Source organism: Giraffa tippelskirchi, chromosome 6 (assembly GCF_054371585.1).
Source record: "Giraffa tippelskirchi isolate mGirTip1 chromosome 6, T2T-mGirTip1v1.2.pri, whole genome shotgun sequence".
In the NCBI taxonomy this organism is placed as follows: Eukaryota; Metazoa; Chordata; class Mammalia; order Artiodactyla; family Giraffidae; genus Giraffa; species Giraffa tippelskirchi.
The window spans coordinates 11,296,180-11,320,013 of record NC_137280.1 but is presented as its reverse complement, the minus strand read 5'-3'; the positions used below and the strand labels follow the sequence as shown (position 1 = coordinate 11,320,013).

Sequence of the window (23,834 nt, the reverse complement as noted above, 5' to 3'; positions counted from 1 at the left end):
TTATCATCACCAGTGGGTTCTGAATGACAAGACGGTCTCTTGGCAAATTCCTAAGAAGAAACGAGATTTGGGGGCATGTAATATTAGCAATGACAATCAAGAGAAAATATGAGGATGCGCCTGATTTGCCAAAATCCAAGTTAATGCCTTGATCTATCTTCTGAGAAAAAAGTCAAGTGGCCCCTGAATTTTGGTTATTACTCCTGGGTGTCAGACGGTCCCCCGTGTTTTATACCCTTTAAAACTAGTATTGCTGGAAACAGACTGGCCACAGGATACCCCCGAGGGTTAGGAGGCCAGAGTCTTTCAGATCCTTAATGTATGACACACCTGTTCAGGGTCTCTATACACATTTCACCCTGGGTCAGAGAACTGCATCTCAGTCCAAACAAAATCCACGTGAGGGGGGAGATACGTCGAAATGACTACTTTGCCTTTGCCAGACAGTGTGAATCCGTCTATACCCATACAGAGCTTTGGTTTGGAAAATATTTTCAAGCCCCGTCTTACATTCCTCTCACTATAAATAACTGGGTGAGCAGGTAGGATCTCTGATAAACGCCCACGGTTTTGTGCTGTGTAAACAGCAGAACAGAGGCCATCGGCTCCCTGGGTCTGAGCAGAGCCTGGAGGGGGCCCTGTCTCCTTCCTCCGGGTTCTCCTGTCTTCTGGAGCAGAGCGCCTCCAGGCTCCTGGCGTCTCGCCTTCAAGGTCTGGTCTCATGGCCTCTTCTGCCTCGCCGGCTTGCATCCCGAGCCAGTAGACGAGGTCAGTCAGCTCCCAGGGTCAGTGACCTCAGCAAGGTGGGCGCCTGGCTCCTGGTCTTAAACAAGGAGGTTGGGTGGGCAGCACGCCTGTACCCACGGGGCCCAGCCCTTCCGTCCCACGACGGCCAAGACGTGAAGTGGGCCAGCCTCACCGTCTTGGGCCTCCATCACTCTCGAGGCCCTTAGCTTTCCTCTCACAGCACCTCTGTGTCCCTGTGTGCCCCCAGACGCTCGGCCCTCACTCGGCCAAAGGGACAGCTGGGGTCAGGGTTCTTCCTCTCCGCGTCCAGGTCCCCTTGGCCCTCACCCTCCGGGGCGGGTCTCCGTGTTGGTTCACCCCCAGCCCAGCCACCCCCCGCCCCGCGCCTTCCGCGGGCCCCTCTCTGCCCCCTGGGCTCCCGGGCGTTGTTGCCCGGGCTTGTTTCTAGCTCCGGAGCGTCGCCCGGCCTGGCGCCAGGTCACGTGCGTTAGTGACAGCCTCTCGCAGGGCGGCCCCGGGGCCCGCGCGCCGCCGATTGGTGGGGCCGGGCCTGGCCCCGCCCCGGGGCGGGGCGTCCGGGCGGGCGGGCCCGACGGGCGGGCGCAGCGGCGGATCAGCTGTTCCGAGGCTGCACAACAACAAAAGGAACGGGACTCGCCGGCGGCGGACAGCGGCGCGGCCTTAGGAGGGCTGGAGCGGCCCCGCGCCCCGCCGTCTGGGCGCCGCAGCTACCTCAGCCGCTCGCGCGCGGGTCCCCGCCGGCTGCCTTCGCCGCCCGTCCAGCCGCGGGTCGGGCCCACGTAAGTGCGGGCTGGGCCGGCGTCCAGGGCCGCTCGCTCCCGGTCGCCCCTCGGGCCGCGGTCGGTGCGCCCCCCCACCCCGGTCTCCGCTCGCCGCCGCGGGCCGGCTGCCCACCGCCTCGGCGGCCCCGGGGGTGCGCGGGGGCGCGGGGCGGCAGTTGGGTGTTTGGTTTCTGCCGCCCCCCACCCCGAGCGCGGCCTGTGTTCGCGGGGCCGCCGCGGAACCGACCTCCTCTTCCCTCTCCTCCTCACTCCGCCTCTTGCCCTCCGCCGTTGGTCTGGGGCTGCCCGCCCGGGACTGCACGTCGGGGGTCGGGGGCCCCGGGCCCCGGAGGGGCGAGCGCGGCCGCCGCCGCCCCGGGGCGCAGCCCTTCGGGCTCGCGGCTGCCCAGGCAGCCCTCCCGGAGCGTGGCGGCTCCGCTACCCCGCGACCGGCGCTTGCCCGCCCGTCGATGGCAGGTTCCTTGACTCCTACTTTGATCTTACCCATCACTGGTGGAGGTTGCACCTGTGGTAGGCACTTTATCTCCCATCGTAGTTAAAATCCTCATCATTTTGATCACTCACGCTCATTGGGTGCTTAGCGTGTACCACAAACTCGGTGAGGATTTTACGTGCATTAACTCGATTCCCACAATAAGTCTGTGAAGTTAGGCTGTATTACAGATAGGAAACCTGAGGGCCCAGAGAGATGGACTTAACTTACTCAAGACCACACAGCCAGTAAGAAGGAAATGGTGATTTAAGTTGAAGATGAGTTTTCTGTAGGGATTCCTTGTTCTTGTTTTTTTTAATTGTATTTCCTAATTACATCTGCTCATTGTCTCCTGTGTTAATTCCAATTTCGAGGAGATTAAGGAGGAGGGCTTCTCCCCCTTTCCTTCACTGAGACAAGAACCCTTTCTGAGTACTAAGTAGTTTTGAGAAAGGAGAGTGGAAAGTGTCCCCTGGGGTTGCTAAACAGAGGTAATAATGAGGAGCAGCAAGATCTGGAAATCACTTGCTTGGTAACTGAAATACCTTTTTCACTGCAGATGCAAAAAGCACTAGGAAACTTTTGCTTTTAAGGCACGGTCACTGTAACCCTGAACTGGCAGCATAATTTTCGAAGGTTCCAGCCTGGAACCAGGACCTTGCTAATCTCTATGACTAAGGTCTGATTTGTTTTTGTATCTTTATCTTTTGTTCTTTTCTGTGAATGCTTCATCGATTGCTCATAATTCTCTTGGGAATGGACCCACTTTCAAACTTCAGGGTTAACAGGCTGTGAATTACCATTTATTACTGTCTTTGTTCACTGTCATTCAAGGCTTCCGAGCCAACCTGGTGGATCCTGGGGAGAATAACCTCCTTGTAGTTGGCTGAGTAGGCTGGATAGAGTGGAACAAGCAAAGACAACTTTCTTGGCTTGGTTTTTCTACAGCTTAAAATTGATGTAAAATTGCTTGAATCAGCACATTTATTCTTCTAACTAGTGAGAGAGGGTGGGATAAAGAGATCATTTTGAGCTGCTTTTTGATGATGATGTGTTAGTTTGGCCACCTGATATTTCGAAACTGTCAAGAAGCCACAACTGTACACATAGTTAGGAGTTAAATCATCAAAGTTGTGGGATTTTTTTTTTTTATGTTTCTGGAGCCGCCTACTGGCAGCCAAAACCAACTGAAAAGTGCAGTTCTCCAAAGTTCAGAGAGCCAGAGTTGAGGCTGGAAGGAGCCTGAGACATCCTGTGCTGGGGGTGAGGGGCAAGAGTGCAGGGTCCTGGGAACCAGCTAGACTTCTGCTCTAACGCGGGCCACACCCCTGAACAGCTCTGTCACTTTTGAGCAAGTTACTTAATCTCTGAGCCTCAGTTTCCTTATTAATCAAATGGGACAAATAAGTACCTCAAGTCTGTCACATACAATAAACATTGAGTAAATCGCAGCTCTGATGACTATATGAACATTTTGCCAATCAAGACTCAGACCCAAAGATGCTAAGTGACTTGATCACAGTCATACACCTGGTTAGAAATGAACTTGTGGTTAATATTTACTGGGTGCCTGCTGTGTGCCTGCTTCTAAGTGATAAACACACTTATTCCTCATGTTGGCCCTATCTCCCCATTTTAGGGATGAGAAAACCAAGGCACTGAGAAGTTACTATATATCCTAAATACACGCAAGTTCTAAGGAGCAAAGTCAAGATTTCAAACTAAGCAGGCTAACTCCAGAGCCACATGGCCTCAAGGTTGGTTGCCTGTCTCAAAAATGAGAAAATAAATCATACCGACAAACTCTTCCCAGCCTAGTAACTCCTTTTCTAAGTTCTCAAACTAGGATGCTTAACCCCGTGAGTATTAAACTCAGCCACCTTTCTCTGCTCACAGAGCATTTCTACTCATGTAATATGAAAGATATTGATAATGTTAAGTAACAAAGCAGGATACAAAATTGTGCATGCATTGGCCTACAGTTGTGATAAAAAAGAAACTATTGGTAGAAGAAAATGCACAATATACTAACAATGATTGCAACAAAGTATGGAATAACAGTTTCTTTATTTTCTAAACTTCCTGTGATGTGGTTGGTTCATTTTATGATGAAGGGAGGGAATGGAGCTATTTAGAGCCAAGGAAGAGGCCAGAGCTGCCTCCTTGAAGTGGGGGGCACAGACACTTTGTTTCTTTTCTCCACCAGGGTGAGACTGCCAGGCTTGCAGGTGCCCCAGACAACAGCAGCGCCTCCCGCCTTGCCTTCATTCCTCTACCTCTTGGCTAAATTCCAGAGCTGTATTTGTAAATTTTTCCTTTTAGGACACTTGCTTTCTCTGGAATTTTCACCTTAGTTTTATCTTTATCCTAGAGTTGTGAATATCAAAAAGTCTGTGAGGTGCTGAGGAATGCAGTCTGAAGTTCTGCTTTGCCTTTTAGCTGCACAGGACCAGCCCCAAGGAGAGCCTCCATTCTTGGGCCGAAGCCAAGGTGAAGAGTAGCAGTGACCTGGTAGGGACAGTCTGGGTCACTGGGAAGATAGGCCATCAAGACATTAGAACAGCATTGTCCAATAGTAATATACAGTGTGGGCTATATATGTAGGTTTGGATTTTTAAGTAGCCGCATTAAATAAGGAAAAAGAAACAGGTGAAATTAATTTTGTTAATACATTTTATTTAACCTACTATATCCCAAATTAAATAATAAGATTAAAAATCTGATTTCTCAGGGAATTCCCTGACGATCCAGTGGTTAAGACACTGAGCTTCCACTGCAGGGAGCGTGGGTTCAATCCCTGGTCGGGGATCTCAGATCCCTCAGAACCTACATGCCGTGTGGTGGGGCCAAAGAATTTTTTTTTAGTTTTTCAATCCAATTGCATTTCAAATAATCGTTCACCTGATGTTCCCAGAGGCCATCTCACTGAACAGTGTCAGTGTACCGGGGTCTCTCCAGCAGCTCCTTGTCCTCTGTGACAGCTACAGAAAGCGGGGCCGGAGGAACTTGGCAAAGTTGGACCAACCTCACTTTAGGAAACCAAGAGGCTTGACTCGTGCTGTCCTGTGGGAAGCTCCTCCAGAGACCCCCTTCCCGTGGCAGAGCCGCGTGCGCTCCATGCACAGGCTGGCTTCCACGTTACAGGAGAGGTGACAGGCAGAGGGGGCAGTTTGGAACCTGCAGCTGCCCAAGCACAGAGGCCCCGGCATGTTCTCTGCCTTGTAGCTGCCGCTTAACTGGCCTGGGCCTCAGTGACTGACCACATGTGGCATCACAGTTGGGGGGTAGGGGCTTATTCAGGACGAGCTAGGGTTCCCGTGGGGTGTTCCCTCCCCACCCAGCAGCTCTCACTGGTGCAGGGCCTGAGTCCAGCCGGGCACTCTGGAGAATTCATCCAGCTAGATCAGCAGACAGAGAACTGTACTTGGGGCCAATAATTTAAGAGAAATGGGGGAAGGATTAAAGTATCTTTTCTCCCTCCTAGCTCATATGCTCAGAACTTTTACATACACCTCAGCCCTGGGATAGCTGATCTTTTGGGATAATCAAGTCTAGCCAACTACATGGCCCACTTCTCTTGTAAATTCTCTTACATGCAACATAAAGTTCCCTTTGAGTTCTCATACTTGAGCTCCAGACTATATGATTGGCCATACTGCTTTCCAGAAGGGTTTTAGGAAGACTGGTTATGCAAGTGACACTTCCTGTTTACCCATTTTTCATAATTAATGGCTGAGGATGACAGATTGTGACCACAGAAGTATTCAAATGTCATTTATTTAAACACATATTTGTAGTACTACATGAGTAGTAGCCTGCCAAACAGTTGTAGTAGTCCAGAGAACACATAAAGAATTGAACCAGGAGTCTCATCACCAACAGATTCGAACCACATCATTTATAGCTAAGGATGATTGTTTTGAAAGTGAAATATCCACAGTATGAAGTCAGGGATTCAGGGCTGACGCTCCCTGGATGATCTCACCCACTCTTATGGTTCCTGTCACCCTCTTTGTGTTGGTAACTCCCAAATCTGTGCCCTCAGCAGACACCATGCTCTTGGACTGCAGAGCCCTAGATTCAGCTCCTTGCAGACATCAGGACTCCCCAACTTCCCCAGTTCCTTGTGTCCAGAGCACACGGCCTACACCTCTGCTGTGTTCCTCTTCCAGTGAACTATCCTACCACCCCTCCAGTTGGCCAGGCCAAAAACCTAGGACATCCTTGACTTTTTCCCTCCCCTTCACTTCTGGTGCACAACGCCCTGCAGGATCCAGTCCCCACGTAGCCTCCAAGCCTGCTGTCAAGACTCCACTGGGATCTTGAGCCATGTGGAAGTGAGCCACATTCTCACTCATCTGCACGTTTCCACGGCATTCTTTCTCCTTCATCTGTTCTTGAGCTTCTCAACCATTCACGATTAAGGTCATGATTGCAGCTGTCCTTCTCTGACCCCTGTCTGTGGATTTGAGGAACCCCCAGTACTTCTCCTCACATGACACTCATCACGCTGGGTTGGTGGGCTTGCCATGGGAGGGCCTTGTCCGCTTCTGTCTCTCCTGCCCTGAGCACTAGGCCTGATGCATAATAGGTACTCAGCAAATATTTGCATAATAATAGTTGACACTGAGAACTCTGTACCAAGTGCCTGGCTAGGTAGGTTGCATGCATTATCTCACTGGACAAGAGTAGGATCAGGTAGCCATCTAGGAGGTGGTGATTGGCAAAGTCAAACCAGTTGGCTTCAACTGGGGTGAGAGTGGTGGAGAGAAGTAGGCGGATTCGAGCTATGTGTGCAGCTAGAGTCCACAGGATGTGCTGCGAGTTTGGGTGAGGGGTGCGGGGGTGAGGGCTAAGTGTTTGGCCTGAATAACTGCTGCCTCTCCTCCTTGAGAAGGGGGGCGACGGGCAGTGAGCCTGAGTATGTTTGTGGGGAAAATTAAAAGATCTTGCCATTTGTTAGGTTTGGTCTGCCCATCAGGTAACCAGGCAGAAATGGGTATATAAATCTGGAACTCTGGAACAGGATCAGGCGAGGCTGGAGTTCCTCGTTAGAACTCACCAGAACTCCATGGGGTAGAGCCCTTGGAGTCGTGTGACTTCCTCACCCTGGTAGGAAACAAGCCACCTTTGAACCCCGGCACAGTGGTCCCTTCCGGTTCTGCTTGCTGGCCACCTGAGTTCTCTACAGTGTGACTTTCCCATGCCCGCTGTAGGAATGGTTTTGAAGGTCAAAGTGTGCTGTAGTTACAGATTTTAATGGAATTAGGTGTGCTCACAATCATACACAAGAATAGAGCAGGAGAGAAAAGGTGCCAGGGAAAGGTGAGGACCTGGCGCGGTCTCTCACTGGGCACAGGTGCTGGGCGCAATTGGCAGCTTCTGACCAGTTGACCATGAAAACCTACCTTTCGCTCTACTTACGGAAGAGTAGTATTTCAGTTGAAATGTGTTACTCAGTCTATCCCTTGTTATAAAAGCACAGATGCGAAAAAGAACTAACCCCTTCCATTGCGCCTTTTGAGATATTTACAGGTTGCATTTGAGTACTCGATTAATGTTTGTAAAAAGATTTTGCATTCTTGTGTTTGAAAGAAGGGAAGAGCCAAGCTGTAGGCTAAGGCCTATGCTTTTTTTTGGTGGGGTGAGGAGATGTACACATTATATAAACATGTGCTGATTTGAAATAACCTTTTTTCTGTTTTATTTTAGGGATGAGGACTCTCCCTGCTTCTCACCTACATTGAATAAGCACTTGTGCACTTTAACCCCCTGTCAGCGGCATCAGGCTGACCGAAGACAGGTTTTGGAAATCTCAGCTACACAGATATCCAGCCAAAGTCTCAATCTTGCCTTAACAATGTTCCAGAGATTGAATAAAATGTTTGTGGGTGAAGTCAATACTTCTTCAAACCAAGAACCAGAATTTAGTGAGAAAGAAGATGATGAGTGGATTCTCGTTGACTTCATAGGTAAGGGTATTCTTAGCCGTTAATCATCACAGCAAAAGTGGAAACTCTTCTATCGAGTTTTTGCATAAGTAAACCAATAACTCTGAAGGCTTTTAAGCCTTAAAAGTTTATAAACAAGAATTTGTCTAAAAAAAAATTGCAGGAAGCTTTCTGTGCCAGATGATCAGGTCAGTGAAACTGATGTCAGCCCCTCCAGTATTGCAGCTCTTGTGCCCTGATCCCGTCAGAGGCACTTTTATAGGAAACCCCCATCCTCAGAGCAGTAACCCGTTTGGTGCAATAGGTGTTTACTCAGCAGAATAGAAACCAATCTTAAAAGCTGTTCTGCCAAACCAACATCATCCATCCCATACAGTGATACACACCACCCCCAACACACACACATGCACGCACGCACACACACTAGGTGCTCAGAAATTATCTTATGATCATTGTGAGTGAATATGAATGGTTTTGTGTCTGATCTAAATAAAGGGAGGCGTGTGAGCATCAGCTAACAGCATCATCTCTTCTCTTTCTGTGCTCTGATGTGATCTCAATGTGTTACTCATACCCCGCGGGACTTCAACAACGTGTGTGGACTACCATCCAGACACTTGCACGGGTTTCTCAGCAGCAGAGGATGAGGAGGAAGACGACATCGGTGAAGAGTCACCTCCCGAGCACCCTTCAGTCTTTTCCTGTCTCCCTGCGTCTCTCGAGTGCTTGGCTGATACGAGTGACTCCTGCTTCCTCCAGTTTGAGTCCTGTCCAATGGAGGAGAGCTGGTTTATCACCCCTCCCCCGTGTTTTACTGCAGGTGGATTAACCACTATCAAGGTGGAAACCAGTCCTATGGAAAACCTTCTCATCGAACACCCCAGCATGTCCGTCTATGCTGTGCATGACCCCTGCCCCAGCCTCAGCGAGGCCCACTGTGGGACTGAGGAATTTCATAACCCAGGCAGTCCCAGGTACGTTACTCTCTCCACAGACATTAGTGAAAGTATGTGCCTAGTGCATAAGGCAGGTGATGGTGTGAAAAGATGAGCTCATTTGAGATTTTCAAAAAAATTAGTTCTAGCATGGCCCCAGTTATGTAATGGAGAGCTGTCTCGTTTGTAATATTCTGCTACTGAATGGAAAGAAAAGACGGGCATTTCTGCTAAGTATCTTAGAATATAACTCTGGCACTTTATAGTCTGGATTATTTGGGGTCTCAAATTTGACAGGAATGCTATATCTTAAAATAAATCTCATGATCTTTGAAGTAGTCCTAATTAGGTCACATCAAATGGTGCTTGGAAACCTGAGGAATCTGAAGCATGAGGTAAATAAAATGGCAGATTTATCAAAGCATTTTGCTCAGAGAGTTCTTGCAGAGGGAAGCTTTCACACCCAAATACTGTTTTGTGGTTATATGGGCGTCCCAAGTGGTCTGAAAGGCTCTGCTTGGATGGCGGATGGGTTGAGGGTCCGAAACAGTTCAGGGAGGCTGTCTGGTCAGTAATCCGTTCCAGAACAAACTCACAGTCTGTGGCCTTTATCCAGGGACTATATTCAAGATTGTTCCCACCCACTAAAACAAAGCCCGTGGCTGCCTTCAGTGGCTGAAAGCCCCGCTGGTCTGTGGTGCATGTTGGTGGGAGGTCCCCTCTGGCACTCAGGCATTTGTAGGGTGCTGGCACTGACTTAGCTCCCTTCATGCCATCACGGGGACAGGTGAACTGGATTTTGGAGCCGCTCTCAGTGCCCCGTGGTTCGGTGCCGTCACCCGAGGGCCTCTTTTTCAGTTGTCCAGGCTCTGACTCGACTAACCAGGCCACTGTATGTGTATCTCCTTCTGTTTCCTGTTTGCCAAATATAAACAAAGTCCATGCAGTTCATTAATCTGCTAACTTTACCAGAGTTTGCTGCACTTGCAACTCTCAATATTGTAGATGTTCTTGAATGAAGATAAACATACACTTGTACCAGACTGAAAAACATTTGCCTATATAGTTACCCAAGCCTTGTATTAGATAGGATCTTTGATGGGAAATGTTACTTTGACTGGCACTTTATTCCATATTATAAATTTATCAAGAGATTAATGTTTCAGGCATTCCAACAGAAGTTTAAAATACAATTTTTTGAGGTGGTTTAATTTCTTTTAATTGCTTAGCAGTTGATTCAAATTAATTTCTTCAGTTCTTAGAAACTCCTCTCACCTTATTTTGATCTCATCTCTGAGGAGTTCCACTCAAGAATTTAGTGTGAAAAAAAAAAAATAAAAAAAAAAAAAAAAAAAGAATTTAGTGTGATTAATAGCCACTTTAAATTACTAGCATTTGTATATTTACGTTTTCAGTATTTAAAGTATGTGTATTTACATATGTATATTCAGTGGCTTCGTAGACAACAGAAGCAGTCCATATGCACTGCAGAAAATTAGAAAGGGCAAAAATCTTTTAATTTTAAATGACATTTTTCTCACTACTGAGAGATGAATACTGTCAAGACTCTAGCGCATATTCTTCCAGGTGGTATTTTCTGGATGTGCCCAGGCATGGATATATAACACCATTTTTAACCTAAATGGGATCAAGCTATAGGTACTGTTTTATAATCTGCTTCCTTAGGCAATGATCTCGACCTTTTTTTTTTCCAGTAAAATTTTTCTTTGTGAACTATACAAACCATACTCAGATTTGCCCACTAAAGCCCTGAATATTTCATCTAGTTTGTTCAAACCAGGATCTAGTTTAGGACCTTGCATTGAACCTGGTTAAGTGTTTGCAATTTTAATGCAGTGAGAATGTTCAGTTTTTATATCTTGTTTGTCACTGTATCTTGTTATATGTTTTGATATAACACTTAGGGTAGTTAATTATGAATAAAGGGTCAAATGGACACACCTAATTTTATATGAATTCTTTCTGAACATAAGAAAGGACTGTAAATTATTACAGTTTTATAATAACTAAAAAATTTTAACATCTTTATATCTGGATTTTAAATTCTTATAAGAAAGGCCCACTAAATCAAGATAAAAATCAGATGTCACCAAAATTAGGAAGATGGCTATGTAGTAAATATCTGTATTTTCTGAGCAAGAAATAAATCATATGCTTTTCAAAAGTTAAGATTGTTTCCACCCTGTGTATCCTTGGAAAGATTACCATAAAGCACATAAAAGTAAGGTGCTTAACAAGTAAAGATAGGCTTCAGAGTATGTACTTTACTGCATTTTAGCCTTTATAAAATATTGTATGTGAAGGTTTATGTGCTATCGTAATCTTAAGTAATACATGTTCCTCTAGTGACCCATAGTAACCCAGTTTTAATAAAGAAAAGTTGACCACATCCTAATAGTAAAATTAAATAGCATTTTAAACTTTACTAGTGATTTAATAGTTCACCATTTAACATTTGTAGGGCCAGGAAAAGCTGCTTATAAGACTCACTGGCACAGAGTAAGTATATTTCATTTGAGACTGTGTGATATGTGTTATCAGTCTGAGCAGGAAGGCAAAGGACTCAAGGCATCCAGCTGTTAAAAACCACTGTCTTTGTTTTGTTTTAGCTGCTTTCTATTAATTTCTTAATGTGACCTGCTTTAATTCTACTATTTAATAAAAATAATATATTAAAAATATAACTGTTTTCCTCTAGCAGTTGTAGGCAGAATATATAACTGCCTTCCTGTGTAAAATAACCCTTAAAAATCTTAAAGTTCTTCATTACATGCTAATGTAGTTTAGAACTATCTGATTAGCTCTTAATATAGAAAATATATAGTAATTACATTGTTTGTAGCCATATATTAAGATTATGTGCTCTCTAAAGGTCTTTATAACATTGTTCTACAAATGCCATTCCAAAGTGTGCCTGTTGTGATATAAATTTAAAACTTAAGAGTTATGTTTTATAATAAGCAGATATCTTACTGAGACAAATTTTAGATGACTAGAATTTCCTTATGCATGTTTCTATTACATTCAGACTTAAAGCTTGTCTTCCTAGAACATTTTGCTTATAGACAGATAAGGTCTGTGAAGCTGCTGTTGGCACAGTGCATTAGTATCAACCCTGCCTCATAATCAAACCTTGGATTGTGACTTGTTACATTCTTGGTTGAGTCAGTTAAAATAATTGTGACCTTAACCCTCTCTGAGCCTGAGTTTTCTGATTAGTAAAATTTAGGAATTAAAATAGTTTTCTTTTAAGGTTATAGGGAGAATCAAAATACATGTATAAATGTGTTTGGTGTGTACCTGAAATTCACTCAAAGTGTAAAGCATTTTTTTAAAGCTACAGTCCACTTAATTTACCACCTGTGGGTGGATTTTATCACATATTTCAATTGAAAGTTGGTGTCTTCTTTCTGCCATTATCAGTCAGTGTGGTCACAAAATAAAAACTTGTCTGACAGCCATGAGACACTGAGCTCTCATTCAACCATAAACAAATTAGTGTGGCAAATTGAATTGCCAAGTAGCTTTTTCAGTTTCATCGATAACATACTGTGTTACGTAATACATGCCCGATTTTTTCTGTTTCAGAGTGGAAGCTGAGAATGAAATGGGGCAGCACATTCATTGCTATGTTGCAGCTCTCGCTGCTCATACAGCTTTTCTGGAACAACCCAAGAGCTTTCGCCCTTCCCAGTGGATTAAAGAACACAGTGAAAGACAGTCTCTGAACAGAAATAGCCTTCGTCGCCAAAATCTTACCAGAGATTGCCACTCTCGGCAAGTCAAGCACAGCGGCTGGGCTGTCCATCAGCCCTGCCCACGTCAGTACAATTACTAAGAATCTGAAGTGTGTTTGGTTGGTTTCTCGTAGTTTGTGCATATGTGTGGGCATGTGCATGTATGGATGGTGAAGATGCTGTCTCTTCACAGCCAACAGATGACCAATCACATAGTTTTATCGGTGTGTTTAGACACTATCTTGAAAACCAGATTTATATGCTGTGTATCACCTAATGCCTTGCTCTTAACATTTGCTTTTTTGTAAAAATTTTTTCAGAATATTTTTGGAAACATATCAATACAATTAGTGTTTGGGAAGGTCTTTAAATCTATTAAGGTGTACATGAGTTAGCAATTTAAAGACATTTCTTCCCAAGTACGAGAATAGGCATCTTTCAATTTCATTTTATTTGGTATTAATCAGTCTTTTGAGTAAGCAGAAATTTATTCTCAGGGTCAGCCATACACTTTATTGACCAGTACTTGATAATCTTTTCTGTATATAATGAATTCATTTTTACACACTAACATGAGCATTAACAGGTGATGTGGTTGCCACAGATATAATGGAATTATGGCTGAACTTTCTTTTGGAAGAAAACTTGATATATTTCTGTGTGTATGGGGTTTTTATTTCCCAGATTAGCCATGCAGTTCATTTTGGAATTCAGGTACATTAAGTAGTAGTGAACAGTGCATTCATTAATTCCGATGTGACTGTGTAACATGGTACAGACATTACAGCATCATGGGACAACAGCGCCCATCTCACGTGCAGAGGGATTAAATTCGACCTGTGAAATTGTATTTGGGGAAATGTGTATCTGTAAGTAATCCATTGGTCCACTGTTTGTTTGGATTCTTTCCTGCAAGCTCTGCCTACTCACCACCTCACATCAGCTGTAAATTCAGAAGTACGTGTCCTGCACTCGAGTGGCTTCCTATTTATATCTGCCCGGGGAAAAGAGATAGACTTTGTATTTCTGATACAGTGATAGATCCTCTGCTGTGGAGCCTGTTCCGCCAGCTGGCAAGCACCGGTGAAGGGGCTTCCTGGTGACGTCTATTCATAGCACCTACATGAAGAGTGACAGGTTGAGTTTCTCGTTGAGTTTATATATATATATTTTAACTTGGGCTTCAGGCAAATTCCTTAACCACTTTGGCCTTTGGTACCTCCACCGAGGAGGGAGTAGCAACACGTACCTCCCTCCCAGTCGTGAGGACCGTGTACTGATTTGAAGTGGGGCTGCCCTGAACTGATCTTTGGGTGAAATTCCAAGTGGCCTGGGCAGCTCTTCGGCCACAACTCCTCTTCAGAGTGTTGGTGCTTGTGAGGCCAGGGTGCGGGGTTCGGTTCACACCGAGGCCAGTTAGCTCAACGAACGCAGAGAAAACCTATTTCTTTATCTCTAGCCAGTCACTTAGTTTTTTCGCAGTTGTGATGGGTTTTGCTGAGCCATCTACACTCTCACCAGTTTCCTCTGAAATTAAGTTGAACACATTTACAATCCAAAGCACATTCTACTGACAGAGCAATATTGCTATCACCTTCATCATCAAAGAGCTTATTTTTCCAATCTCCTCTGCAATCCTAATTGAGTACAGGACTAGACAGCGTTGTCAAGGAAAAAGCAGCATATTAGTTACGTGAAGCGTTGTTTTATTCTTCAGTAGCCCTGTAGCAGTTGGGCACAGGGAACCAGGGGAGGCTTTGCGGTGAAGAGCTGTGCTCTTTTCTGACTAGACTGGGATGCATGGAGCCGGAAGAGGTCACGCAGCTTAGTTAGATGGTGGTGTTAGGTTGTTCCTCCGCTACCGGCTGTGCTGAAGGGCCAGGAATGTCTCTCCAGAACAAGGGTCTAGATCCCCCTTCTCACCTTAGTCCCCTTCCGTCTCGACTACCCCTTTATTTATTTGTTTTCCTCATAGGGGCCAAGTCTGTCAAGTTTTGTCAAACTGAGCTAGAAGTTGTTACTATTTGTGTTTACCAGCGTTGGGAGATAGAGTGTTCGTGAAGGTGTGTATGTTTTATACCATGACTGTTAAAGGGCCGTATGTTGCTAACTTGAGCATAGGTGTAAGCCTCTGAATACATGGGGGTCTCTCTTTTTCACATACTAAATGTAAGCTGTTAGTACCTCATGAGCTCCAGAAGTTCAGCCATGAGAATTTGTTTGGCAGCATGAACAGATTTGTATATAAAACTTCAATGGTCTTTTTTTTATATGTACTAGTATTTTTTCAGATTTCCTGATACCTTAAATACATTGACATCTCTATCAGTTACTGACTTTTCGTTTGCCTTATTTGGGCCAGGTTTTTTATGCTTTGTACCTGGAAAACAATTGACTTCAGTCTCTGCAGTGTTTTTTCAGGGTAAGGCTTACCACACATCTGTGATGTCATACTGTGGTTTCTGCATGGGTGTCTAAGGCTTCTGTCTAAAACTGGCCCCTGTAAGAACTGAAGAAAGTGGTCACATAATGCAGTTAAGTTCTTGGTCATCACGTGTTTGTTAGGGATCGACTATGTGCAAGTTCAGAAGCCCAATAATAAGAGAGAGTGCTATTGGCCTGTTAAGTATTCTTTGAAACAGGGCTGAAATGCAGCTTATTATAAGTTAATTATTATTTTTGCTGTTGTAAATATAAATGGTTTACAGTGTGCTTTAGTGCATATTTCTTAAAAATTCCAGCAGTGAGAAATCAGACCCCTTTGAATTTAGCGCTCGGGTTCTGAGCTGATCATACAGCGTGTTACCTGGAAAGAGTCTGGAATATGTGGTGCACACGGCAGTGCTTCATGAATGGGTGTCTTAGTGTTTGTAATGCACCGTGTTTCTCAAAGTTTGTGTTTTTCATTTTTAAAACATTTTATGACAGATATCTTATGTTTATTACTTTTCTTCCTCAAATAATTTGATTGTGTACTGCACCATACGTTGACGATTAACCACCCATTATTTATCTTCTGTGGGAATTTATATGGTTTGGTTGGGGAGAGGGGAGGCAATTTTTTGCAGAAGGTGCAGAGTGATTGAATTTATTACTTACTGTTCCAGGGAGCTTTTTTTACATTGATTTCCTGTGCGTTTTTTCCCAGTTCCGATGCAAACTGTTTCTGTTTACATACCTTCTCTGTTGTATCAGTACTTGGATTCTAGTGAGATGACCGTTTACTTAAAACTTGAGAGGGCCGTTCAGCATTGCCTAATGGTTTTGCTTCTCAAATCTGTGTAGGACGCTGGTTTGTAATCTTCGTGTCTTCATTGAATCTGAGTGTCTTTGCTATTTCTCTTCTTCCTCAAAGAAATATATTGTCTTGTATACTCTTTTAAGAAAAAAGAGTAAAGAAGGATATCTTTCTTTTTCTCACTTTCTTTCAGTTGGAAACAAAACAAAAAAAAGGACTCTAGAAGATAGACATTTAAATTTAAATAGCTTAGTGGAAAAAGTTTAAGAGTTTCCAATTATTAGTTTTTGTTTTTAGAATCAGTTAAGAGACTGCTCCTTGTACTGGAGATACTAGCATATGTTTGTAATGTTACCTTAAAATCATCTTTATAAGTCCCATACATACTGGTTAAATTCTTTAAAGAGTTGGGCCACTATCATGGATGGTTTCATTGCCATCGGCCCTGTTGATGTATTATAAATGGCATTCTTCTCTACTTAATGCTTAAAGTTTTATATAAAACGCTTTATTTAGATAACTTACATAATATAGTGGTGTCAGCCTTGCCATGTACCAATTTCACTTGAAATTTGACACCAATTGCAGTGGTCTGGGGTAGAGAAGGCAGTCCTGGAAAGCATACAGATAAGGATATCTTTTTCTGTTTGCAACAGTATCCTTTATGTGGGAAAAGTTACTATTCCAAGGAAGGCAGCTTAAGTGGATAATGTTTTGTGTGTCACTGACATTTTTTCTTAAAATATTTTTTAAAATTGTGTAATTGCTAAATGCCCAATTTTTCTCTGTATTTGCCTGAAGTTTTAGTATTTGTTTTCTAGGTTGACTTCTAAAAACCAAACCAGTGTTTGGGGAGGTTAGAAGTGTCTGTTTCCAAGCTTGGTGTGTGTGAGTGGTTTTGCTTGCTTTCTGGTTGTGTTTTCCTCCAGAGGTTTGGAAATCTTAATCAGTAATTGTGTGTATTATTTTAAGTGGCTTTGGTTTTTTTTTTTTCCCCCCTCAAGTAAAATTGTGAACACATTTGCTTTTCAAGGGCAGGCCGTCAGTTCTAGAGACTGAAGAGTATCGTAAGTTGTACTCTGTGCCTTCTTAATGTGTTTCTGGACACAGTTTTTTGTCTTTTTTTTTTCAACAACTTGAAAACTTAAAAGGGACATTTGGTTAGGTTATATACTGTACATCAATCTATGCATAAATGGCAGCTTGTTTTCTTGAGCCACTGTCTAAATTTTTTTCTGTTTTTATAGAAAATTTTTGTATTGATTGGTTCATAGATGGTCAGTTTTATACACAGACTAAACAATACAGCACTTTGCCAAAAAATAAGTGTAACATTGCTTAAACATTGTGTATTAACACCAGTTCTTTGTAATTGGGTTCAGTGGTGTATTTCGCACTACCTGGAGTTCCGGTTTTTAATCTGTCAATAAATAAAATGTCCTTTACCTTCACATTTGTCAGGTTCTTTTATTTTATCTTTATGGTCATTAGTCTTAAAAACTAGGTACAACTTACTTAAAACGAATGCTTTTTAGTTTTACTTGTCCAAAAGATATATTTAATATGCACTTTACTTTAAAAAACTTGTATAAATTAGCATATTAAAAATTTTCAGCTAAAATGAATAATCATTTACCTGAACATGAATTTGAGAATGATCCCAGCGAGAACTTTTTCCTCCAGCCAATCTGTGTTAAAAAATAAATACAGAATTTAATACACTGGTTCTTAGCCTTTTTTAAGCAAGCTTGGTTGAATTCCTAATGGCTCCTCTCCCGGATAAATGCAGACACAATCGTATGTAAACATTGCAGGACAGTATCCCTGGGGTCCGCTGATGTCCCCTGTCATGGCACTCTAGTTCTTTTGGTTTCTGTTGCACAGCTTGCAGGACCTTAGTTTCTCGACCAGGGATTGAACTTGGGCCACAGCAGTGAAAGCACTGAGTCTTAACCACTGGAGCGTCAGTCGTGTCTGACTCTGCCACCTCATGGACTGCAGCCCATGAGGCTGCTCTGTCCATGGAATTCATTCTCCAGACAAAGAATACTGGAGTGAGTGGCTATTTCCCTTCTCCAGGGGATCTTCCCAGCCCAGGCATCAAACCCAGGTCTCCTGCATTGCAGGCTGATTCTTTACCATGTGAGCCATCAGGGAAGTTCCCTAACCACTGGACCATGAGGGATTCCTCTGGCACTCTAGTCTAAATAGGCCAGTAACATTCAGAATACTTGAATAGGAAGCACAAAGAATAACTCCTGTGTGAAGGGATCTTTGAGGCAGATCAGCATTCTAGAACAGTAGCTTACTGCAGGATACATTTTTGTTATCTCTTGAAACTCTCAGCTGAGATGAAAAGATTGGGGGCAGGGGTGAAGAAAAGGGGTTACCCCAAAGATGAAAATAAGGTTATGAAAGTCAATTTGGGATGGAGCGGCGTGAAATGAAAGCACCTACCTGGGAGGGGCAGGTGGAGGGTCGCTGTTGAGTCTTTAGCAGGCTCACTTCTGGGTGACTGGAACGTCAGGGGAATCCAGCAGCTCCATCACAGCTCAAGGGCAGTGACTGCACGGAGTCTAACGTAGGCGACTCAGAAGCAACACGGGCTTGTGAGGGATGGGTATGTCAGGGTTTCACAGTTTGACATCTGCTAAGATTAGCTCCTTCGTTTGAATTTATATTGACCAGAAGACTAGCCACTGCAGTATTGTCTGTAAAATGTAAAATGCTAAGAACAACCTAAATGTTTACACATAAAATAGTTGAAAATATTGTGGTACATTGCATAATGGAGGTCAGTGCTCATTGGTTTTAAAAAATGAGATCAACTCTGAACTGATTTGGAGTGATTTCCGAGGCTCTGAAGTGGAAAAAAAGCAAAGTGCAAAAAGAGTATTTAAAGTAAGATACCCCCCCATGCAAGAAAGAACGGAATATAAGAAAACACATATGTATCTGCTCATTTGTACAAAATACAGGAAGAATAAACCAGCAGCTAAACCTTCAGAAAGAATGTGAAATAGCTCAGTCATGTCTGACTCTTTGCGACCCTATGGACTACAGCCTGCCAGGCTCCTCTGTCCATGGGATTCTCCAGGCAAGAATACTGGAGTGGGTTGCCATTTCCTTCTCCAGGGGATCTTCCCAACCCAGGGATCAGACCCGGGTCTCCTGCATTGCAGGCAGACTCCTTACTGTCTGAACCACCAGGGAAGTTATTAAACCTTCAGAGGGCAGGTAAAAAAGCCGAAGAGAGGAATTGGGACAGGTTCCTTGAGATGAGGAAAGAGCAACATTTCTCTGAGTGTCCCTTTTGTATAGCTTTGGCTTTTAGAAACCATAGTAATGCTTCCAGCACTCCCACAAAATAAAAGATGAAAATCAACCAGGGTGTGTGAAGGAGGAATCTCAAATTTGGAACCAATTACAATTGGACCTATTACAAATGAGAATATAACCACACTGAAGGTGTGGTTAAGTAACTGGGAATTAGTATTTTGAATGGGTACTATTAATATAAGGTTAAAATGAAAAGAACTGGAGACAAATAAGCCAAGTAGTCATCTGCTGCTCACGAAGGTATGAGTTAGCAATTCTGTCATTTTGTGTGTATATTAGGACTGAACATATGAACGAAATATATGGTGGATAATGAGAGCCGGTTTCACACCCCATGACGCAGACACACACTAAAGTGACCCAGAGCAAGGTCCCAGCTTTTGTAATCCCTTCCCCTTCAGTGAAGACTGAACCAGTGGTTGCTTCTAACCAACAGAATATGGCAAAGGTGAAGGGACTTTGTAGATGTAATAAAGTCCCTATCGGCTGATTTTAAGATCAAAAGAGTCTCCTGGATGGACTGAACAATCAGGCAAGCCCTCTGAAAGAGAGTCTAGAGGTCATGGGCTTGAAGCAGTAGAAACTCTCTTTCCATTGCTGGATCTGAAAAACAAGCTGCTAGGAATTCAACAGTCACAAAGACATCAATCTGCCAACAGCCCGGGAGAGCACAGAGGTAGATCCTTCTGACCTACAGAAGCTGAAATAAAAAGGTGGTGGTCTTAGCCGCTGAACTTGTGGTAACTTATTATGTGGCATGGAAAACTAACTACAGGGAATTTCGGCCCAGCGGTTAGGACTCCACACTTTCACAGCCAAGGGCCCCGGGGTTTGATCCCTGGTCAGGGAAGTAAGATCTCACAAACTGTTTGGTATGGCCCAAAGAAAAAATAAAACCAAAAAACGAAAACCAATTACCTTAGTGGAGAAAGAAGTTACAACTAAGGAAATGGGGAAGACTAGAATGGGCTTTAATGGTGCTAAAATGGAATGAAAGGTGTCAGGGTTAATTAATTTTTAACATGCTGCTGCTACAGCACTGCTGCTAAAGTTGCTTCAGTCGAGTCCGACTCTGTGATCCCACGGACTGTAGCCGGCCAGGTTCCTCTGTCCATGGGATTTTCCAGGCAAGAATACTGGAGTGGGTTGCCATGCCCTCCTCCAGGGGATCTTCCCAACCCAGGGACTGAACCCACATCCCTTATGTCTCTTGCATTGGCAGACAGGTTCTTTACCACTAGCACCACCTGGGAAGCCCAATATATGTACAGATAAATATAGTTTGCCCTGAAACCTTTTCATTCCATTTTAACACCATTAGCCTGTGCTCCACAAGAGAAACCACAACAATGAGAAGCCCGAGCACTTAGGGAGTCACCCTCACTCACTGCAACTAGAGAGCCTGTGCACAGTGACCAAGACCCAGCACAGCCAAAAATAAGAATGAAAAACAAAGGTTAAAGACACATTAACATCATGTACTCCTTAATAAGATATACTGAGATGGACGTTACATCACTTCTGTGACAGTCTTGTCAAAAAGAGCTAACCTTGATCCATGAGAAAACATCAGACAAATCCAAATTGATGCCATTCTACAAAACACCTGACCAGTACTCAACATAAGTGTCAAGGTCATGAAAAATAAGAATGAGGAACTGCCACAGACTGTCAGAGAATTAAGCAGACCCAACAACTAAATGCCAAGTGGGGTCCTGGAATAGAAAAAGGACATTAAGTGAGATTCCAATAAAGTTATGACCTTATTATGTTGTGGCTGTTCAGTCACTGTCTGTCCATCTCTTTGCGACCCCATGGACTACAGCACATCAGGCTTCCCTGTCCTTCACCATCTCCCGGAATTTGCTCAGACTCATGTCCATTGAGTCAGTGATGCCATCCAACCATCTCATCCTCCGTCGTCCCCTTTTTCTCCTGCCCTCAATCCTTCCCAGCATCAGGGTCTTTTCCAATGAGTGAGCTCTTCGCATCAGGTGGCCAAAGTATTGGAACTTCAGCTTCAACATCAGTCCTTCCAATGAATATTCAGGGTCGATTTATGTGATATTAGCGTTTATGTCCTGATTATGATATGTTTTTAACACTAGGGGAAGTTAGATGAGGGTATTATTTTTGCAACTTTTCTGGAAGGCTAAGATTACTTCACAATAAAAAATGCTCCAATGAGTGAAGAGACAAGCCATAAAGTGGGAAAAGATGTTCACAACACATAATCAACAAAGGACTGGTATCCAGAATACATATAGAAATCTGATGAAATGTAAAAAAAAAAAAAGTTCAAAAATGTAACAGAAAAATGGTTACAACCCTTGAACAGACACTTCACAGCAGAGGAAACTCAAAGGGCCAATTAATACTTGAAAAGATGCTAAACTTCATTAATTATGACGGGAGTGCAAATTAAAACCATAATGAAATACAATGATATATTCACTTGATTGGCAAAAATTCAACACTGACAGTGACAAGCGGAGGTGGGTCTACTGTTGATACAACCACCCTGTGTCCTGGCAGTTCCATTCCAGGTACAGCCCACACAGAAATGTGTGCTTCTGTGCATTAGGACTCACGTCTCAGAACTTTGCTTTCAGCATTTTTTTCCCAACAGCCAGAAATTGGAAACAACCCAAATGTCCACCGATGGTAGACTGGATAAATTGTGGTGTACTTGTGCAATACACTGCTATGTAACAGCGACAGTGGACAACCTGTAGCCATACACATCAGATAGGAATGATTCTTAAAATGTGAAAAAAAGAAATCACAGGAGAGTGTGGGAGAGCTGGGCTCTAGGAGCTAGGGTTGGAGAAAGATACACTTTTCACTGTGTACATCCTTTTGTATTTAACACAAATGAAACTAAGTAACTTTTTTTCAACTTCTTGGTTCTATTCCAGACCTACTGAATCAGAATCTCCGGAGGATGCCTGGGAATCTGGGTTCTTCAAGCTCCCTGTGATTTTTAGGCAATTGAAGTTGAGAACCCCTGGTGTCAGAAGAGGGAAGTCAGTGGACTGTGCTGTCAGGAATTCCAAGGACCACATCCCAGTCCTCCTTGTCCCTCCCCAGAAGCTAGGAGCCCTAGCCCTTTCCTTGGCAGCAGACATCCCAGGCACAAGATACTGAGCTCTTGAAGGCTGGTTCCCGTTGCTGCCCTGGAAATAAGAGGCGCTGGCCCACCCACCATAACGTTCCTTCTTGGTCTCAGGTGACCAGCCAGAGAAGAGTGTGACTGCTCCCTGCTCCCTCTTTTCTGTCGCATCCTTCTATCTCGATCTCCTTCCTTCCTTTAGTGGTACTGCCTCTGTTTCATTAGACCATGGATGATACGCAGTTGAGAATTACAGTAAGACTTCAGTTCTGTGTCTTTGGGTTACTTTTAGGTCTAAAATACTAAGGTATCCTTCTTTAGCATGCAAATTTATATTTCGAATAAAAACTTCTGCCTGAACATACGATTTTGGATCCCATAAGACTGTAAACTCTAGACCTGGCCTCTCCAGATGGTAGCCCCTAGCCACGTGTGGTTATTTTAATTAGAATCAAATAAAATTAAGAGTTCAGTCCCTCAGTCACAGTAGTCATATTTCAAGTGTTCAATAGCCACACGTGGCCAGGGGATACCATAATAGACAGTTTCAGATACTGAACATTTCCTTCACCCATAACGTTCTCTATGCCTAGCAACAGTTCCACAGCTCCTGTGTAGCAGTCTCGGGCCACTGTTCTGCCATGCAGCTTTCCCCTACTTTATCAGATAACCTGCTTTACAGGCAATGGCACCCCACTCCAGTACTCTTGCCTGGAAAATCCCATGGACGGAGGAGCCTGGTAGGCTACAGTCCATGGGGTCGCTAAGAGTCGGACACGACTGAGCAACTTCACTTTCACTTTTCCCTTTCATGCACTGGAGAAGGAAATGGCAACCCACTCCAGTATTCTTGCCTGGAGAATCCCAGGGACGGCGGAGCCCGGTGGGCTGCCATCTATGGGGTCTCACAGAGTCGGACATGACTGAAGAGACTTAGCAGCAGCAGCTTTACATTATCAGAACTATACAAGCTGTCATCCTCTTTCTTCAGGGCCGCCCTCCTTCCTACCCAGCCTCAACGCCATTTGCATGATCGCACACTTAACTCTGCACCTTCTCTCTTTCAGCCATGCCTCCTCTGCTGATCTCCAACCTGAGGCCAATCCAAAGGCAGGCCTTTGTTTCTACACTCGAGCCCCCTAAGAGCTACTGGAGGAAATCACACAACTGTGGGGATCGGGACCTTGAGACACTCGGGGGCACAAGCTCGAGTGTCAGTGTTGGGCCATCCTATTGTGTGCCCCTGGTCAGCTCGACACAATTTCCCTTCTCTGCTCACCTCAAGACCCCTATCCCAGTGCTATCAAGCTTTAATGTGTAGACAAATCATTTCGGAGACCTTATGAAGAATGCAGATCCTTCTGATCCACTAGGTCCAGGGTGGAGACTCTGCATTTCTTAATGGGCTCACCCTAGAGAAGTATGTGAAGCTGAAAAGTGGATTAGCAGTTAAAGAGCTGACCAGGCTTTGTTTATGAT

The 23,834-nt window shown here is 44.0% G+C and overlaps 1 protein-coding gene and 1 long non-coding RNA gene across 25 annotated transcripts in view; one reads left to right on the top strand and one right to left on the bottom strand.

Moving 5' to 3' along the window:
* The first annotated feature begins 1,366 nt into the window (after positions 1-1,366).
* TP53INP1 (tumor protein p53 inducible nuclear protein 1) lies at positions 1,367-17,355 on the top strand. 24 transcript variants are annotated; one of them, XM_081497011.1, is made up of 8 exons: positions 1,367-1,547; positions 2,582-2,701; positions 3,662-3,779; positions 4,462-4,512; positions 7,735-7,994; positions 8,587-8,947; positions 11,391-11,428; positions 12,518-17,355. In XM_081497011.1, the coding sequence occupies exons 3-7, from the start codon at positions 3,769-3,771 to the stop codon at positions 11,410-11,412; spliced, it is 705 nt and encodes a 234-aa protein (XP_081353137.1). In that variant the 5' UTR covers positions 1,367-1,547; positions 2,582-2,701; positions 3,662-3,768; the 3' UTR covers positions 11,413-11,428; positions 12,518-17,355. The 24 variants fall into 24 exon arrangements, with proteins under 24 accessions (XP_081353137.1, XP_081353146.1, XP_081353136.1 ...); XM_081497020.1 differs by having other exon boundaries at positions 4,462-4,533; XM_081497010.1 differs by lacking the exon at positions 2,582-2,701.
* The window catches only part of LOC145509052 (uncharacterized), a 45,546-nt gene continuing 38,726 nt past the window's right edge, over positions 17,015-23,834 (bottom strand). The window contains exons 5-6 of the long non-coding RNA XR_014055817.1: positions 18,362-22,568; positions 17,015-17,592 (exon numbers count right to left, since the gene is read on the bottom strand). This is a non-coding gene — a long non-coding RNA (uncharacterized LOC145509052). The remainder of the gene's footprint in view (positions 17,593-18,361; positions 22,569-23,834) is intronic.

Excerpts from the sequence above, each read along its gene's own strand:
- TP53INP1 (XM_081496996.1), top strand. Across the intron at positions 4,513-7,734 it reads ATTCTTGGGCCGAAGCCAAG|GGATGAGGACTCTCCCTGCT; the intron begins GTGAAGAGTAGC and ends GTTTTATTTTAG. Across the intron at positions 8,948-12,517 it reads CATAACCCAGGCAGTCCCAG|AGTGGAAGCTGAGAATGAAA; the intron begins GTACGTTACTCT and ends TTTCTGTTTCAG.